The following is a 20,863-nucleotide window of genomic DNA, read 5'->3' on the forward strand; positions in this document are numbered from 1 at the left end:
GGAGAAAATTTCCCAAGAGCAGTAAAAGTGAGCCTTCTTTCAAGTAAGACATTGTTTGATTTCTCAAAGCAATCTCGGCTGAGGAGACCACATTGAGATTGAAACACACTATATATTGCCAAAAGTATCTGGATACCCCCTGGAATTATGTAAAAAATGAACCATATAAGCCAGTGGTTTCAACCATGGTACTGCAACAACATTCCGGTGGCGGGGCACGTAATTTGGATTTAAGTTACTTAAACTTCTTTTTTTTTTTAATTTATATGTTTATTTCATTATAAAAAAGTTGTATAGTATCTTTTTTAATTTTGTGGTGATCTATAATTGACATTTACTTAGTACCTCTATATAAAGAATAAAATTATTATATATATATATATAATTTGTATTATGAATTGGAATTTTGTTTATAATTATAATATTGTAATAACTATCATATAACATATATATTTTTTTAATCTATATTATATTACGTGTATATATATATATAAAGCGAATCGGATCTAACAGGCAGAAAATTCAGTAGGGGTGCCACAAAATAAAATAAATTACTTAGGGATGCCGTTATTAAAAAAACAGGTCGAAACCACTGGCATATATCATTGTTTAATTTGCATAATTTACATTGGCTATAGTAATCTATTTGCGGGGGACGTGAATCTTCGGGGATTAGTGATTGACGCATTTCACTAGGGCAACCGACCTTGATCTGTAGCCGGGAGAGAGAGAGAGAGAGATTTTTTCGTCCGGCAAACAGGCAAATCGACAAAATAAATATATGGGTAAAATAAATAAATAAATTTTCTGTTTATACTCCGGGATGACGAAACGGTCAGAGGAGTTCACAAGATAGAATACAAAAAACAGCACCGTATTTAGCAGTCACGGGTCAATCAATGCACGTGTACTTATGCACCCGCATGCCTGATCACTCGACTACGGCGGCCGAGATGTAATCATTTTACTGGGGACCCTAATATCATAATTTGGTTTCTTTTTTGCACTATATGCATCACCAATCTGGTCTCCTCGATGTCGTACATAAACAGATACTTAGCAGTCGAGTACTGGATAATGCGATGGGTGAACAGGATCACTGGCAACCCATTCACCATCTCCAGGGCTGTTTTATATACCAACTTAAATATCACTCCCTGGAGAGCTCGCATTGCATCCAGGAATATTCTTCTTTCTCAGATGCTTACTGGTGTGATTGACGCCCCCAGTCTTCGAGGACTTATCTCTACTCACCGTGCTCGACGCAGTATTTTTTATTTTATTTTATTTTATTTATTTATTTATTTATTTATTTTTGTTAGTTGTTGGCGCATCGGCTTCTGTGGCCATAATGCAGCTCCCAAAGTTTTTGCATTTTACTGTGATCCAAGCCCGAGGCGAGATTCGAACCCGCCACCTTCTCCCAGTATGCGCAAGATCTATTCACCAGGAGAAAAACCTGAAAGAGGCCTCTGAGGTCGGGAAAACTCATGTCTAAGAATATATAAATTCATACACCGACCATTGAATAAAATTTAATATGACTACAATCTTTACAAAAAAAAAAAAAAAAAAAAAAATTTACAATAAACTATTACGGAATGCTAAAAACTGTAATAAAAGATCATTTACAATAAAATTTGCTAAAATATAAAACATTAAAAGCGCTAAAAATCTGACGCTTTCGGGAGCGTCAGCTCCCTTCTTCAACAGTGATATAACTTCCTGCAACATCTCCTTAAGTAGCAGGCTCACGGTACCTCCACACGTGGTATTTCTCCACGTGGTTCAATCGGCACATGGTCAGAACTGGAAGCGGAAATGTCTCGGGAACGTGGCAAAGAAAATCGTTCATCCGACCTTAATATAATTGTTTCAAAGATAGGATTAATACGTATACCTCTATCTCTGTTTATTGTATTCCTACTGGATGAACTAATCCGTAAACCCTCGAGCCATTTACGCTCCCAGTATCCATGTGCACGATCCAAAATAATAGCGTCCTCCGGGGAGATTTGATGCTGCTTCTCCCAAAAATGTTCGGCCACAGCAGACTTGTTGTATTCAGCGGTTCTTATGGCATTTAAATGTTCCCCCAGACGATCCCTGAGCCGTCGTTTTGTTTCCCCCACATAACACTCCCCACAATCCGGGCATTCTATTCTATAAACCACTCCACTACTAAGATCTTTTGGTATGCGGTCTTTGACCTGAGACACAGCTGTGCACAGCCTCCGCCCAGGAAGCTGTACACAGCGTTTCCCATAACCCCGTAAAATTCTTGCCAGATGTTCAGTAAGGCCCGGATAGTAGGGGATGTATGCGGTGGCTACCGGAACGAACGACTCCCTACGTTCGGACACTCCTCTACTATATCTATCCAGGATCCTCTGGGGGTATCCGCACTTTCTAAGTTCTGCCGTGACACGATTAATTTCTTTTTCTTTATCCTCAGAAGTGGTACAGTGTGATCTTACTCTGTCAAATAAAGCTTTTGCAACACTATTCTTATATTGTCCAGCTTGTGCTGAATTGAAATGGGTGTATTGACCTCTACACATGGGTTTTTAAAAACTGACGTCTTAAGTCTAAAACCCACCCTGGAGATCAATACATCCAAAAATGACAGGGTACCACCCGTTTCCACCTCTGAGGTAAATTTTATAAATTGGGAGAAGCTATTAAGCCAGCAAACGGCATCATCCTCCCTCCCCTTCTGGACCAGGGCAAAGGTATCATCAACATATCTTCTCCAATTCCTAATAGGAAACGAACACCCACTAAAAACCCTACTTTCCAACTCCTCCATGGCCAGATTGGCCACGGTGGCACTAATGGGTGAACCCATGGCAGTACCGCGAACCTGCTTATACATAGTTCCTTGAAACAACATGGTAGTACTAGCTAGACATAATTCTACCCCGGTGCAAATGTCTTCCACACCGAGAAGTGATCTATTACCAAGGGAGGCATCTCTGGTCAATGCCATTTTTACTCAATATACTGCATGACTAATAGGAATACATGTAAATAAAGATATAACGTCAAAAGAGATCATGCTCTCATCATCATTTATAGTCAAATTCCCCACAAAATTCACAAACTCTCTACTGTCTTTAACAACATATTCGGACTGCCCCACTATGTGTGCCCTTGAGACCTATAGTTTCATTTATAGGGAGTCCTTCCTATGCGCTGTCAGGGTACTTGGCTAAATTAATTGCACCCATAGTGGGGCAGTCCGAATATGTTGTTAAAGACAGTAGAGAGTTTGTGAATTTTGTGGGGAATTTGACTATAAATGATGATGAGAGCATGATCTCTTTTGACGTTATATCTTTATTTACATGTATTCCTATTAGTCATGCAGTATATTGTGTAAAAATGGCATTGACCAGGGATGCCTCCCTTGGTAATAGATCACTTCTCGGTGTGGAAGACATTTGCACCGAGGTAGAATTATGTCTAGCTAGTACTACCATGTTGTTTCAAGGAACTATGTATAAGCAGGTTCGCGGTACTGCCATGGGAGACATTTCCGCTTCCAGTTCTGACCATGTGCCGATTGAACCACGTGGAGAAATACCACGTGTGGAGGTACCGTGAGCCTGCTACTTAAGGAGATGTTGCAGGAAGTTATATCACTGTTGAAGAAGGGAGCTGACGCTCCCGAAAGCTTCAGATTTTTAGCGCTTTTAATGTTTTATATTTTAGCAAATTTTATTGTAAATGATCTTTTATTACAGTTTTTAGCATTCCGTAATAGTTTATTGTAAATTTTTTTTTTTTTTTTTTTTTTGTAAAGATTGTAGTCATATTAAATTTTAAATTTTATTCAATGGTCGGTGTATGAATTTATATATTCTTAGACATGAGTTTTCCCGACCTCAGAGGCCTCTTTCAGGATATTGTGAGTAGTTATGGCCATATAGTTGTGCAGCATCTCCGACAGTATCAGAAGTATTGTGTAAAAGAAGCTAGACAACAACAGCATTTAAGATTTGCGTACCGTTGCAGAGCGCATGGGCTGGTACCACACGGATTTAGGGTTAAGTTACCTTTCCAGGATGTTCGATTAGTACGGGCCACTGTGCGTTTTCAAAAGAGAATTATGAATGTTTGGATTCGTAAGCTGCATGAAGATCTCAGATTTACTAGACGACAAATTGGCATGTATTTAGGTAATATTGGTAGCAATGTTTCTTCTAGACACCTAGCTCTTATTAGAAGGTTAGTCTCGGATAAAGTTGTTAGGGTAGCAGAGTCATATAGACAAAGACAAATTATGAAGTTTAATAGGTTGGTGAGTGAAAATGTGGTACAGCGATATGATAATAGCACCCATTTTATACATAATTTGAGTAATAGACAGCTCACGAAAGAACAGGAGGCAGTCCTTAGTTTAGGCCCCAAGTTCACTCTGGTGTCTTCGAAACCCCCCATTGCGGAAATAGCAATGGGTATTGAACGGGCCATTAATAAGTTTCCTGAGCCTTTAGCTAATGAAATCCGGGTGAAGTCAGCTGCAGTGTTGAGTCAGGTGAGGAAGGCACCCCCGAATCTCAGCCTTAGTCAAAAGAGAGCTCTAGAGGAATTGAGAAGAGACAAAGGAATAGTTGTTTTACCAGCAGATAAAGGGAGATCAACGGTGGTCCTGAATACAGAAGATTATAATAAGAAGGCATTGGATCTTCTGCAAGATAATAACACTTATAAGGCGATCCGGAGGAACCCGTTGGTGGGGCTGGAACGGCGAGTCAATAAACTGATACAATCCTGGTTGAACACGGAGAAGATTTCCAAGGAGACTTACTGGTCATTACACACTACAGGTAGTCAACTCCCGCGATTCTACGGACTGCCAAAAATTCATAAGGCAGAAGTGCCCTTGAGACCTATAGTTTCATTTATAGGGAGTCCTTCCTATGCGCTATCAGGGTACTTGGCTAAATTAATTGCACCCATAGTGGGGCAGTCCGAATATGTTGTTAAAGACAGTAGAGAGTTTGTGAATTTTGTGGGGAATTTGACTATAAATGATGATGAGAGCATGATCTCTTTTGACGTTATATCTTTATTTACATGTATTCCTATTAGTCATGCAGTATATTGTGTAAAAATGGCATTGACCAGGGATGCCTCCCTTGGTAATAGATCACTTCTCGGTGTGGAAGACATTTGCACCGGGGTAGAATTATGTCTAGCTAGTACTACCATGTTGTTTCAAGGAACTATGTATAAGCAGGTTCGCGGTACTGCCATGGGTTCACCCATTAGTGCCACCGTGGCCAATCTGGCCATGGAGGAGTTGGAAAGTAGGGTTTTTAGTGGGTGTTCGTTTCCTATTAGGAATTGGAGAAGATATGTTGATGATACCTTTGCCCTGGTCCAGAAGAGGAGGGAGGATGATGCCGTTTGCTGGCTTAATAGCTTCTCCCAATTTATACAATTTACCTCAGAGGTGGAAACGGGTGGTACCCTGTCATTTTTGGATGTGTTGATCTCCAGGGTGGGTTTTAGACTTAAGACGTCAGTTTCTAAAAACCCATGTGTAGAGGTCAATACACCCATTTCAATTCAGCACAAGCTGGACAATATAAGAATAGTGTTGCAAAAGCTTTATTTGACAGAGTAAGATCACACTGTACCACTTCTGAGGATAAAGAAAAAGAAATTAATCGTGTCACGGCAGAACTTAGAAAGTGCGGATACCCCCAGAGGATCCTGGATAGATATAGTAGAGGAGTGTCCGAACGTAGGGAGTCGTTCGTTCCGGTAGCCACCGCATACATCCCCTACTATCCGGGCCTTACTGAACATCTGGCAAGAATTTTACGGGGTTATGGGAAACGCTGTGTACAGCTTCCTGGGCGGAGGCTGTGCACAGCTGTGTCTCAGGTCAAAGACCGCATACCAAAAGATCTTAGTAGTGGAGTGGTTTATAGAATAGAATGCCCGGATTGTGGGGAGTGTTATGTGGGGGAAACAAAACGACGGCTCAGGGATCGTCTGGGGGAACATTTAAATGCCATAAGAACCGCTGAATACAACAAGTCTGCTGTGGCCGAACATTTTTGGGAGAAGCAGCATCAAATCTCCCCGGAGGACGCTATTATTTTGGATCGTGCACATGGATACTGGGAGCGTAAATGGCTCGAGGGTTTACGGATTAGTTCATCCAGTAGGAATACAATAAACAGAGATAGAGGTATACGTATTAATCCTATCTTTGAAACAATTATATTAAGGTCGGATGAACGATTTTCTTTGCCACGTTCCCGAGACATTTCCGCTTCCAGTTCTGACCATGTGCCGATTGAACCACGTGGAGAAATACCACGTGTGGAGGTACCGTGAGCCTGCTACTTAAGGAGATGTTGCAGGAAGTTATATCACTGTTGAAGAAGGGAGCTGACGCTCCCGAAAGCTTCAGATTTTTAGCGCTTTTAATGTTTTATATTTTAGCAAATTTTATTGTAAATGATCTTTTATTACAGTTTTTAGCATTCCGTAATAGTTTATTGTAAATTTTTTTTTTTTTTTTTTTGTAAAGATTGTAGTCATATTAAATTTTAAATTTTATTCAATGGTCGGTGTATGAATTTATATATTCTTAGACATTTACATTTTACATTTATTTACACACACAATTCTATATACATTCTCAAGATTTATATACATCCATTTATATATACATGATACAAGATTTATATTCAATTTATATACATTCTCACATATATATCCATTCGCGACATGTATACAGAAAAGTGTATTTGTAAGTTATTAGCGGCTTCCAGGGTTCCCCCTATATCCGCGATAGACAGGAGAAAAACATCAATAGCTATCGACAGCAACGTACATAGAGATTGACAAAAATCGCCGCCAAATGTGACAGAAAACTGAAACCCGCTGGGGACAAGTACTTGTACTTCTACGATAGCGCAGATTTTATTATTATTATTTTTTTTTAGGTCCTAGCCGCCGAAATCCCAGGAAATTAAGCGGTGGGACCTGCCAGAGTGAACTTACGGCTACTGGGTTCCTGGTCTGCCTCCACGGGGCATAAGTGGGGCTACGTTGGGCCTCAATAGGGGTCTAACGGCTAAATGACCAGATGAACAACGGTACAAGACACTACACATGAACAATTCCCACACACTTTTAAATCTCTGGCGTTTCCCAGTGAACTGGTTCACTATAATGAAAACAACGCGGAGATGGGGGAAATACATGGTGCCATATGACAACAACAACACACACTTACTTACCTTTGGGTTGCCAGGCAGGCACTTTACCCACCTGGCTAGCCCAGTCGGCTGGACGCAGTAAGGACAACCCCCTACCTACCGTTACACTCTGATACTGTCCAACCTGTGCTGTCTGAAGAATTTCTTCCCATACAACGCATTCAACCTTTTCAATTCATTGGCAATAGACTCTGTGAAATACTCCGAAAGCAGAGTACAGAGTGAAGATCCTCTCTGAAGCGCACAGCTTCCTTCAACTATAGTCTTGTCAATAATTGCATTTTGTAAACAATATTGTAAATATACGCACTGTAAAGTAAACAATATTGTAAATATACGCACTGTAAATATTGTAAATAATTGTAATTCTTGCATTTTTGTACACCCTTCTAACATTGTAAATAATTGTAATTCTTGCACTTTTGTACATCCTTCTAACCGGTCGCTGTATATAAGGGGTGAAAGCAAACACTTGCTCCATTAAAAAACTGATTTAATAATAATAATACAGAGTCCATTGTAATTGGTCCCTGGAAAGTCGGAAACGTGTATTACGGAGTGACCGATCACGGTAGAAGCTGATAGCCTGTTTCAATCTGACGAAGAACGATATTTAACAGAGTGTGTCGTCTCAACTTGGACCTGGAACAATGAGTGAATTGTCCAGAACGTCATGCGATTCACTGACATTCTGAACATTTCCGCGCTATCCACACTAGTAGCATTATGAGGAGGGGGAGGAGCTAATTTTCTGTTCCAGAATGACAGTGCACCTTGTACTGCACAGTCTGTATTGACTTGGTTTGAAGACATGGGCACGAAAATTCTTCGCTGGTCTGCCCAGATCTTCGATCCTACCTCCACTGAACGCCTTTTGGATGAACTGGAACTTCTGCTTCGGGGCGGGCCAGTCACCCGCAATCAGTAGTTGAATTGATTGCTGTGGTAAAGAAAGAATGTACCAAAATACCGTCTTCCTGTTATCAAAAGTTGGTTCGGAATCTGCGAACGAAAATACAATGTGAAATAAGAACAAAGGGGGTTGTTATGTTATTAGGCGCATCTGTAGCCAGGTGGGCAGGAGCAACAGTGCGTAGCACAGTCTTCTTGATTAGACTGGGGTTCGAGACCACCAAATACGGAGGATGCGGAAAGGTCAGGGAATGACCACCGCATATACCCGGAGCAATATCGCCTTAGTTGCTAATGCTCCTAAAAACCAAATAACAACAACAAGCATGTTATTAAATATTGTATCAAGAAAAGATGCATTGCAACATATAGATACTCGATTACCTTTGGCAATATGGTGTATATACATCTGTATAATGTAAATGAATAAGAATTGTTTGTGATAAAGCAAAAAAAAAAAAAAAAAAGTGCTGCATTATTTTATGTTACTCTCTAACGATTTAGTTTACTGAAGCGTCTTACACGAAAAGTATAGTAAATTGAAACATTATTAGTTGTGCTAACCAAAGTTCAACTACTGATTGCTTTATCATAGAACAATACCTGATCACAATTTTCACACTTCCGTAAACTGTGTATATTTGAATATGACTTTTCATAAAACGAGACTGGTGCTAAATTAATAAACAGATCTCACTGAATGACGTTTTAGTTCGTTACCTATCCGGCACAATCTGGAGCTGCGTTTGAATGTTGACATTGTTTCTAACTGTCAAAACTCTGCGAAAATATTTGCGATAAAGATTTGTAACTAACGAGTATTCGAGTGAGCATATTTACTTAGTTATGGCTATGAAATATTTTAAACATTAAATTTTCAGTTTCTCGTTACTTGATTGTTACAGTAACGTGGTTCTCATTGGTAGCTAGAAATGGGGTAGTACACTAACTAAACATAATGTTAAGAACCTTACTTTAATGTGCAAGTGAATGCATTAAATGAGAGCTGACACTTGGCTACACGGATTCCAGCAACGTCTATCATTCTTGTTGCAGCGAAATTGCCGGTTCTGATGTTCTCAATGTTAAAAATATTTCGCGACCGAATAGGACATTTCACAGATATCCACAATCGAATATCATGTTCAAGGATATTCCATAAATTCTCTATAAGTTTGAATTCCAGCGGCACTTCTGTTATCTCTTATCTTATTATTATCTAAAAAAAATTTGCGAATGCATCCAGCTCGGTGAATCATACCACTGTTGTCTTGAAAGCCTCCACACAGTCCGAGAGAAAAAAGAAAAAAAAAAAAAAACTGGTATATGGTAGAATTCACCTTCCACATTTCTGTGGTATGTTGGTAGTTTATCTGCCATACAGATTCATCAATTGGTTCAACCCATGATTTTCCAATCCTGTGGCAAGTGACGCGGCCACTAACGTTGGTAGCCATAAATTCATTTCGCTTAATAATCTTGTACAGGCGGGTGAAGCATACGGCGTTTACTGCCTTTTATACTGTTGAAAACACGTTGTCAGGCTACAGTATATATAGAAAAGTAGGCTGCAGGAATCATCGAACTAAAATGCATTTCCTCAGCTGTTGTTAACAGTCGATCTTTGCACCACCGTACTCTTTTTCGTCTGGTCATTACGATAAGAAGTATGCAGCTAGAGCACTGACTGCTAAACTACACTGAAAGGACAGAATTTATGGGATACCTGGTTCCTGGGCAACGTAACGCTGTCATCCCTCTCACCAGTGGACGTATATAGGTACACTGCATTCACGTAGATGGAAATTCGATGTCAGTATGGATAAATGTCGTGAATTAACCGACTTTGAATGAGGGATGATAGTGGGTGCCCGACGCATGGGTCACTCTGTCGCGGAGGTGGTACGGAAATTACACTATCTCCGTTCGACGGCATCAAGAGTGCATCAGGAATACGCCATTTCCGGAATAACATCTCATCGTGGACAACGCTGTGGGCCGAGAAAGGTGGTGGTGAACGGGGCCGTCGACGTCTGTCTCGCATTGTTTCAACCAACTGGAGAGCGACAGTGGCACAAATCACCTCCGACTTCAACGAGGGAGGTACCAGAAACCTCTCTACCAAGACCATCAGGCGATCATTAGTCCCAATAGGTTAAGAGAGCCGTCGACCCGCTAGAGTCCAATTGCTAACACCACGACACAGGACTCTACGCCTCAACTGAGCGAAAGAACATCGACACTGGACCTTGGATGATTGGAGACGGGTATCCTTGTCCGATCAGTCCCGTTTCCATTTTTTCAAGCGGATGGGAGGGTGCGTATCTGGCGGAAACCGCGCGAAGATATGCACCGGTCATATTAACAATGATCTTGGGCATGTTCAACCTGCACACGTTGGGACTTCTGGTACGTCTAGACGGATCTCTGAACGGTCCAGGTTACGTGTCCATCTTTGCAGACCATCCGTATCCCTTCATGGTAATCGTGCACCAACAGGACAATGCCACTCCCCACAGAGCCGTGGTGACTAGAACATGGTTCGAAGAGCATTCCACAGATTTTACCACCATGGAATGGCTTCCCCGTTAGCCGGATGGAAATGCTTGTGGAACGCGTTCGTGAACTAGTGGACTCAACGCTTATCCTGACGAAAGGTGGGCCTACCCGTTATTAGGTAGGTATCTCATGATTTCTGTTCACTCAATGTACAGTTCCTTCGAACATTCACACGCACAGTATATAGGAACATCGGTGTGGTAAGCGACAGTGAGATCAGTGCCCAGTTCAGGTACGGGCTAGCAGGGCCCTTTCCCGGGGTGCAATTCTTTAAGGGGTGCCAAGAAACAGAAAAATGATGAGGCAAAAAAATATATGTTCTTAGTAAAGGACGCCGAAAATTCATTCTGCAGGGGCGCGGAAATACCTTTGTCCAACACTGAGTTAGACATAACAGATTGGATGTCCTTTGCCTTGTGCAATCCTAAATAATTCTTAGTCGCACGATATGTATCCTTCTGCCACTGGTTTGGAGAGGTCTGGGTTCGATTCGGCTAGTCACTGGAGGAATTTTCTGAAGTCTAATTCAATCGAAGCAGAAGTTCGCCGACCTCGGTGGAGGGAGTTTGGTTTTTCCCACGTGAGTTATTCCAGTTTTTCACCCAGCACAAGATGCATCATGAACACATACTTCTACAGATAAAAATTTATTAATATATTTATATAAATACAGATATTGTATTTAAAGACTAAATGCACAAAGCATAATTCCATATGGGCTTAAATTAACTATATAATATCGGTGTAGATACACCATAGTTAACCCATAAAATTAAACTATGTATGTAGTGTAAAAACATCGTTTTAATTACATCTCATATTGTGACTACCTTCACAACGAGTAACAGGTATTGTATTACTTAGGATAAGTAATTCTTCTCTAGTAGAGAAGACTACTGTTACTTATTCTCGATGGGCACCACTACCCAGATGGCACCTTTTCAAGGCTTGTTGGCCTATCATCGATGGGTAGGCAGGTGCACCTATATCTTATAGCAATATATCTTATTGGCATTTCCATAAAATGGGATCCTGGTGAATCAGTAAAGACGAGCAAATAGGACTGAATAACGAATAATGAAATAGATATATTGAACAGTCAAAAGTTGAAAATTAAATAGTAGAAAATAGTAGAGTTTTTCAAATAATTGATACTGTGGAAGATATACCATGAAGTGCAATATAATATATAGAATATGGCTGGTAACACATACCTGGCTGCTTACTACTTGGTACTGATTAACATTGACCCTAGTCAACGGTAATCAATGCACACTATTAATGCAATTTATGATTATATCAGCACCTTTAAGCCTAATTGATTCTTTTTTGATCGTCAATCTGCATATTAATTAATACAGAAACATCGTCCCCTTATCGTTTTTCCTTTTACTTGGGATGGTTGACCCTTGAAAGAGTCACCCAGATTGTAGGTGACTGTATTATTTTGTATATACAGTATTTAACAGCGTTTAACATGAATTTAACAACGTGTACTCCATAGATTGAACTGTGAGGTACACGTCTTTATCAGATATTCATATTTGTCAGCTATTCTCTACTTTTCGTTAATGCTAATACATATACTCTGTAAGAGTACACTCTTACAAACAAAACGGAAATAATTATTTATGTGAACAGTCAAAAGTTGAAAATTAAATAGTATAAAATAGTAGAGTTTTTCAAATAATTAATACTGTGGAAGATATACCATGAAGTGCAATATAATATATAGAATATGGCTGGTAAGTAGGGCAGAGAAGATTGGGAATTATTAAGATTTGAATATTTAGTTTGAATTTGGTAAAAATTAAGATTGGAATATTCAGTTTCAATATGGTTTGAATATGGTAAATGCTAAAGTTTGGAAAATACTCCATTTAGAAATAGGGAGGTTACAAATGGCGTTAATTAAACAGCAGTTAAATGGAGACAAGAATAACAAGAAGTAGTACAAAGAAGGTGAACTGAGAGTAAACAAAACAGTGGCCCGTACTAAGGAAAGGAGTGGTCATTTGTGAACAGGCAAGAAAGGGTTTTACTAGCAGCATTGACAATGGGACTGTCAGTTCAGATAATTAAGAAGCGTTTGATCTAAAGCCGCTTTTTGACGTAAACAGAAATGAGTGGACAGTCTTACGTTCGGGTCAGGAAGACTGGGCCCGTGTGGCGGATTTTTTGATAGTTGGCGATATTTAGCAAGGAAAGTGTAAACACGAAAATAGCTACTTTTGAAGGCGTGGCACACATGAAAGAAGGTTAATGCTGGAGGGGTGCTAAATAAAAGAAGTAAACAAGCGAATTCCAAAAGAAGATTTTGGTTTGTTCACGAGGGAGAGAACTGTGGTAAGGTTTTTTTTTTTTTTTTTTTTATAGCTAATAGGAAAGAGTGAGAAATTAGTAGAGTATTCGGATTGGTTAAGAGTCCTATGGGAAGAGATTCAACCTGCTGAGCAAAAAGGGTTCGGAAAGAGTTCGTGAGTTAGATTGCGGATTGAAGGTGTGTGTGTGAGTTAGTTTTTTTTAGTTCGTGTTGGAAATTGTGGTAGCCAGATGAGAAATAAAAAGAGGAAAGAGGAGGTGAGGACATGGAGAATTTTCCCTGAGTTAAAGTTAGGAGTTTGGAAATAGTGAGATATGAGAGAAAGAAAAAAAAAAAGGAATGAGGGAGTTATGGAAAGAACGAGGAGAGTTGTTAATATTTTTTATTATTATTTTATTATTTTTTTGAGAAGTGCAGACGAGTGAGAAACGTGTGCTGTATTCTGAAGTGTAGAGTTGGCCATCGGTCGGATGATCGACTTGTCTAGCAACGTAATCCCAGGTTGTAATTCTGAAGAGTGACTGGCGTATGAAGCTACACATGTGTTTTAGCCCGTAGAATGAGAACTCCAGAGTGTGAATAGGAGTTCGCCATCAATGAGTAGATCGGCGAGCTTAGTAATGTAATCACAGGTTGTAATTCTGAAGAGTAACTCGCGTAGGAAGCTGTACATGCAATCTAGATCCGGTCCCGTCGTGAATGAGCCAGATACGCAGTTGTGTGGAAGGAGTATCCACTCCAAGAGCCCCTAAGAAGAGATAAACCGCCAGAGAGAGTTGAAATAGATGCGAGAAGCCTGTCTGCCACGGAGGAAAATCAGAGTGCAAAGGAATTGAAAGTAGCTGCCCATTTTGGAACGTAAGGCTGTTCCGTTTTTATTGAACCCCAAACTCATAGACTCATAAGCTAAACTCTGAGAGAAATTGTTTGATAGTGCCCTTTAAAGGAAATATTTTTGTAATGTACAATTAAGTTATTAAGTTGGGTTAGTTTATAAAGTTAATGACCATGAAATCATGTAAGGGTATACTAAATGGGTAAACAAAAAAATATAAGGGAGTTAATAATGGAATAAATCATAGGCGTAGTAAGATGAGAATGTAGTAGCCTATAGACAATGTGTTAACAGATGACAATATAATAGGTGAGATTTTAGATAATGTGTAAAGGGAAGAAAAAAATTTTTTTTCACAGGTCTTGAGAGAAAAGGGGGAGTAACTAAGGGAGTTACTAAGATAGAAATAAGTGATTTGCAGAAAGTATTACTGATGTAAATGGATGAAAAATAGTAATTTATTTGATATGTGTTGATAGATAGGTGATTTGTAATAAGTGTAACTGATGAAAATAGTAGTTGATTTGACAGGTGAAATGATAGACATTGATGATTTGTAGTAAGTAAGAGACAACTGATGTAAAGTGATATGTGTAAACCTGTAAAGGAAGAGAAGCACCTTTTCCAAACAATAGTTGGAATGTATAAATTGTGTTTGAGAGATTACCACTTAGTGAAATGGAAAGGGAGGGTTGTGTTAACCAACGTAAACTATGTATACATATGAGGAATATTTCAGAATAATTTATGCGTGTGATATGGTGAATTGTCTTGTATATCGTTCCTATATCTGTAAATTCAAATTTGGAATTTGTATGTATATATGTAAATTTTGTTTATATAAGGCTCATTAAAAATTTGTTCTGTAAATTTTGTGTTTACTTCATGCTCTGTTAACTCATTGCTTTACACACCCTAGAATTTGGAGTTTTCTGAAAATTGCAGTCAGAGTTGCGATTTGTGTCCGTCCATTCAGTAGGGTGAAAGTCAACAAACAATAACAAAGACAACAAATTAACACATTAATTGTTAAAGGAAATGAAATATATATACAGCAGAACCTGTATAAGAAATTCCCGCATAATAAGTTTTTCCCTGTGCTAAGTTTGGTTTCTTAATTAAGTCCCAATTTCAACTCTGTTGTAATGTATTATTTTCCCGCGTAAGAAGTTTCCCGGGTAAAAAGTTTGTGATAAATAAAGTTGGTTATACACTTTCTCCAGTGTATTATTATAATGACGTTTTTCCACTTAATACGTTTTTAAATATAGAAATTATTTATTTTTAATATTAAACAATATAAACATTTGGTAATCAAACAAGTTAGTGCTAAGCATCATTTTAGTTCGTAGTAAACCACTGAAGTATGTTAAATGGCATCGTTTTTGATATATATGTATCTCATATTGTGAATGCCTTCAAAACGAGTTTCCCTGATATTGCACTACTTCCAATAAGCAACGCTTCGCCAATGGAGAAGACTAATGTTACTTATTCTCTGTGGATACCACCACCCAGGGATTGTGAGGTGATGGTACCCGCCGAGAATCTATTGGCGAAGTGTTGCCTATTCGAAAATCCATTGTCGGAGCGTTGCTTGTTCGAGGCAGTTCAGTATTAAGGCAACACGTTGTGTAGGCATTCACATGAAATATAACAAAAACAATGCCATATCATATACTTCGGTAGTTTACTACGAACTAAAATGATGCTTAGCACTAACTTATTCGATTAGTGAATTTTCCGTAGTCTGAGGCTTTTAACGCTAAAACATTTTAGTGGAACCTTTTGATATAATCGAAGTGACATATTGCAATTGTTTTCATCGATATCCATAATTGGATACGTAGACCACGTTAAGCGTTAAATTCTGATGGTTGTGAACAGTTCAGAATTACTTAGTGGATTGTTGATGTGCCTTATTGTAATTGTGACCTTTTAAGGTATGTTGAAACTCCAAAGGAACTCATCCTTCCAACTTGGTAATGACTTTAATGAACAGAATGTTAAGCAATTAGAAATCCTCAGTTTAAAAATGTTTCCCATAGGCAGAGTAAAATAATTATAAATTTTGAAACAGTACTTAAAAATCATCTTGAATTTATCTTTGTGTAACTTTTCATTTTTGTGTATTTAATATTTCATACTCTTAAGTCATTTTCCCTTCTAAGAAGTTTTCCCGCGTAAGAAGTTCTAAACCTTCAGTCCCTTGAAAAACTTCTTACCCGGGTTCTACTGTGTATATAAAAATAAACGGGTGACCATAATTCTAACCTTTATACTGTAGCTTCCATTACGAGCTTATTTTACTGTAAATATTGCTACTGCAAATGACACTAGCCCAACCCATAATTCATACAATACATATTAAAAACTAATTAGTAATTTTTACCATTGTGTCGTCATACGATCTCTCTCTCATATATATATATATATATATATATAATTATTCTTTTGTATTATGATGGTTCAGTTGATAATACATGATAATACAAAAGAATAATAATATATATATATACAGGGTGTTTCAGTTAAACGTTTCAGAACTTCTAAGAGGGGTAGGGTACATCCTGACAACTCGAAATCATATAGCAATGTGGGGTCGGAAATGCTTTCCTGAAGCGGTGTTGTACACAGAAGCACCATAAAGAAAAGAGACCGTAAGTGAGAAATCGTTTTAATAATACATGAAAAGAAGCAAAAGGTACATGGATTAAAGTAAGTGTTCGAAGTTTTTTCCACGGGCTACAATGCACGCCTCACATCTCCGACGCATGGACATCCGAACATTCTGGAATACTCCAGGCGAATTTCGAATTTCTTCGGCAGCTACTGCGATTCTTGCAACCAGCTCCTCAGCATTGTCAACAGGGGTGTCATAAACTAGCGATTTCATATGACCCCAGAAATAAAAATCAAGACATGATAGGTCGGGTGACCGAGCAGGCCAACACACGGGACCACCACGTCCGATCCACTGTTGACCAAATGTGACATCCAGGTAGTTACGAACATCTCCGCTATAATGGGCAGGGGCTCCATCGTGTTGGAACCACATTGTGTGTTGCGTCGATGCAGAAATCTGTTCATCTCTCAAAAGTTGTGGCAATACTTGCTGCAGAAAGATCAAGTAGATAGGTCCGGTTAGACGACACGGTAACAGGTAAGGTCCGATGAGGTGATCTCCCATAATACCGGCCCATACATTTACCGAAAATCGAATCTGTGCTGCACGACGTCGTATTACATGTGGGTTCTCGACCGCCCAGATATGGTCATTATGCGTGTTGAAAATTCCTTCCCTTGTGAAGGATGCCTCAACGGAAAACAACACTTCAGCAGGAAAAAGGGGATTTGTAGCACATTTTCCAAGGTACCACTGTGCGAAAGCAATACGAGGTGCATAATCCTCCGGTTGCTGTGTCTGGACACGCTGCCTGGAGTATTCCAGAATGTTCGGATGTCCATGCGTCGGAGATGTGAGGCGTGCATTGTAGCCCGTGGAAGAAACTTCGAACACTTACTTTAATCCATGTACCTTTTGCTTCTTTTCATGTATTATTAAAACGATTTCTCACTTACGGTCTCTTTTCTTTATGGTGCTTCTGTGTACAACACCGCTTCAGGAAAGCATTTCCGACCCCACATTGCTATATGATTTCGAGTTGTCAGGATGTACCCTACCCCTCTTAGAAGTTCTGAAACGTTTAACTGAAACACCCTGTATATATATATATATATATATATATATATATATTATGTCTTGCCTAGGGGCATTTCTTGCTCTCAGGATTCACTCCTGGAGGAGAATGGTTTGTTATTGCTGTTGTCCTGCATTGATTCTAAAGTTGGTTTGGTTTACAGGCTGATCTTCCTTCCCCCCACCAAATGCAACCAGAGGAAGGATCCATATATCTCCATCTGAGACTAGTTCAATCCTGATTGAAAAGATGAAATGGGTTCTTTGTTATTGAAAAATTCAGAATCTTTACTTTTCGAATATTGTGACAAGTTACACGTCTACTGACATTGATTTCTTAATACTGGTCGTGAATTCATTTAGAGGTAGATTGGAGTTTGCGCTTTTACTGTAATTTAATGAATACTTTTTTATTTTCTGTGCGCCCGAGGCCAGAGGAGTTTACAATTTTATTGTAACTTTTATTGCAGCAGATAAAAGCGCAACTGTTAACAGTGATCCATGCATTTTTAGTAGAAGTATACGGCTCGATCTGCGCCATGTACACCAGTGTGGGCATATGTTACTTCAAGAGACAGGTCTGCTGTCTCAGAAATACCAGAGAATTTCCATTGAACCATGGCAGAAATTGAGAATGGATATGACTTAGCGTTTATTAATATCAACAGTAGTACTATTCTAAATTAAATAAATGTTTAACGAAAGGTACTTCAAAAGCAATACCATCTGCAGTTTTTTTTTTTTTTCATGATGCTGAATTTATGCTACAGCATGATTGCTTTACATAGTATAGATATATCATTCTTTCCTCTTATTAAACTAATGAATTTGTCTTTCCACTGGTAGCGTTACTGTAGCAATTAACAAACATGGCCATCTTCGTGAATGTCTCTTCTGACAGATGAGCACCTTCCAGATGACGTTGCAATATTTGACGGACATCTGACAGGCATTTATGGGAGCAGCCGTGCAAGCGCAGTCACGCAGATCGTCATGTGTATGTCTTCTGCGGATGTTGTCCTCTTGGTTCAGTGGCCATTTGTGTTGGTATCGACAGCATCATCCCAGTACACCTTTAGCATAATAAGAGGCAGACAGTATGTACCTGTGCAGGGTATAAGTGACAGTGCTGTGGAAAAAGCACGGCTTTGTAAAAAAAAAAAAAAAAAAACCCCTGTGGGGTAGTAGTTTTGGAGTGACTCTCGTAAATAGCATGCGCTTTTCATTTATATTGGAATCCCAATATTTGTATTAACATAGCGTGCATAAAACAGGCAATTTGTTTACTTAAACAAAAATTTTTATTCCAATTCCACCAAAGGTTTCACTGCGACATGCATTGCTTACCTGGAAACGTTCCTAAGAGAAAAGGAGCGATAAAAGACAATTCTTGGAGAGAAAAATACCAGTTTCCACTCCTCACCGTGGCGATAAATATATGGAAGTCAAGTATGTCTTCATTGCAAATTTTAGAGAAAACAGCAGCATCAATCATCTCAATAAAACAGTTATAGATAGCCAGAAAGCAATTATACAATATTCTAACAAGCAACTAACATTTTTTAGAATATCCGATAAATGCTCTTGGGTTTTACTGAGCTGTAGAGAAAGATGGAGAAAAGTGAAAGAAACGAATTCTGCTACAAACGTTTTAAGCCAGTTCACCAACCATGAATTTTATCCAGTGGTTAAATCAAAGGAAGAGTTATTTATATTGCTACTTCCAAGATTTCTTGCAATCTCCTTCATGCATATATTATTAATTCGTTTATTTTATTACATTAGGCGAATTTTATTCCTAGCCTCAGAAGATATCCTCTAAACTCTACTCCGAAATTAATAGTAAAACTGATTAATCTTGAAATATAATCGAATAATGTGGTGGTGTTCAGTTACGTAAAAATCGACATAGACTTCTAAGAATGTAGAATGGAAGAGCCGTTGGTAAAGCAGTCAGTCGTACTACTCTAAGGAAATTAGACAGTGTATGGCATCAGATTGGTAAATAATAAATACAGTTATTACAAATTATTACTTTTGTGTAATGCTTTCAATTCATAACGTATATAATGCTATTCATAATGTATATGATCCGTAGCTTTTGGAGGGTTGGTACATTAATGATTTGTATTTCTTAGCCCGAAGAAAATATAGAAAATTATCTCTATATATTTTCATTGTATTTGTATGGTAAGTGTTCCTGGTGATTCCTTGTGTTTGCCCTGATGAACTCATTCTTCCTGCAGGTATCTACTTGACTGCAGTGATGGCAATTACTTCCATATCGGTGGTGGTGACGGTAATAGTTCTAAACTTCCACTACAGAGGACCCAGTAGGAAGGAAGTTCCAGGATGGTTGCGCCGTTTGATCTTGGAACGCATCGCTGAGTGTACCTGTTTTAAATCGAAGCAAGCGAAGAGGAACTCCAACCATTACGAGAGCTCAGTACTTCGTGAAACGGCCAATTCGTGCTTCAAGACGGAAACGCTTCGATTGACAGTTGATAATGTGCATGAAGAGATGCGAGACTCTCCCGAGTTCTCGAGCAGTGAATCAGTAAGCAACCTGAACGACTTCGCTCACAACTCAGCCAAGAAACGCCCTAAACAACAAGGCGGGTCTAGCAATCGGCTACACGACGAGATACTGAGAACTCTGAGGTATCTATTGAGCCGGCAAGAACAGGAAGACCACCATATCAAACTTCTGAATGAGTGGAGACAAATGGCGTTGGTGATCGATAGATTCCTGTTTTGGATTTTTTTGGTGGTGACTGCGGTTTCATCGTTGACGTTCCTCGTATTGGTACCTTTACAGAGGAGGGGCCTAAGTTTTATTTAAAAGTATTATTTCTTTGTACTTTATTTGTTTCTGAAAGGCAGTTATGGATGGCGTAGTACGCATCTCAGGTAAGAGACGCCCAAACTTTCACGATGTAAAAACGAAGAATAGTTTCTTAGTAATGTAGAGTAAAGCCGCGCAGGTAATGGAAAACTGAAGGAAATCTCAATGCCTTAATCGTATGGAAATAGCAGTCCCTCTCAATCCTAGATGCTCACTGTTCATGTATTTTATTAGTAGACTGTTTAATATTTGTTACGCAGGCGTCAAAGCGTAAATATGGATCAACTGTATGAATAACAGCACTCGGGCTTGTTTTTTTTTTTTTTTTTTAGTTTTGTGCTGAAAATTAAATGATGAGACTAAGAACTGGTCAGAAAATTAATGCATGCATGGAATTAAGATGTTGCAAAGAGCTGTTATTTCACTTGGCAGCAATTGAATT

The 20,863-nt window shown here is 38.9% G+C and overlaps 1 protein-coding gene across 1 annotated transcript in view; it reads left to right on the forward strand.

Annotated features, from left to right (window-relative positions):
* Nucleotides 1-20,489, forward strand: part of LOC150083268 (neuronal acetylcholine receptor subunit alpha-10-like) — a 207,542-nt gene extending 187,053 nt beyond the window's left edge. Inside the window, exon 6 of the mRNA XM_090377140.1 lies at nucleotides 19,823-20,489. Within this exon, the coding sequence (XP_090233266.1) occupies nucleotides 19,823-20,418 (596 nt within the window). The 3' untranslated portion in view covers nucleotides 20,419-20,489. The remainder of the gene's footprint in view (nucleotides 1-19,822) is intronic.
* The last annotated feature ends 374 nt before the right edge of the window (nucleotides 20,490-20,863 follow it).

The sequence above is a fragment of the Mastigoproctus giganteus genome, chromosome 7, assembly GCF_048544385.1.
Source record: "Mastigoproctus giganteus isolate SK-2022 chromosome 7, ASM4854438v1, whole genome shotgun sequence".
Classification (NCBI taxonomy): domain Eukaryota; kingdom Metazoa; phylum Arthropoda; class Arachnida; order Uropygi; family Thelyphonidae; genus Mastigoproctus; species Mastigoproctus giganteus.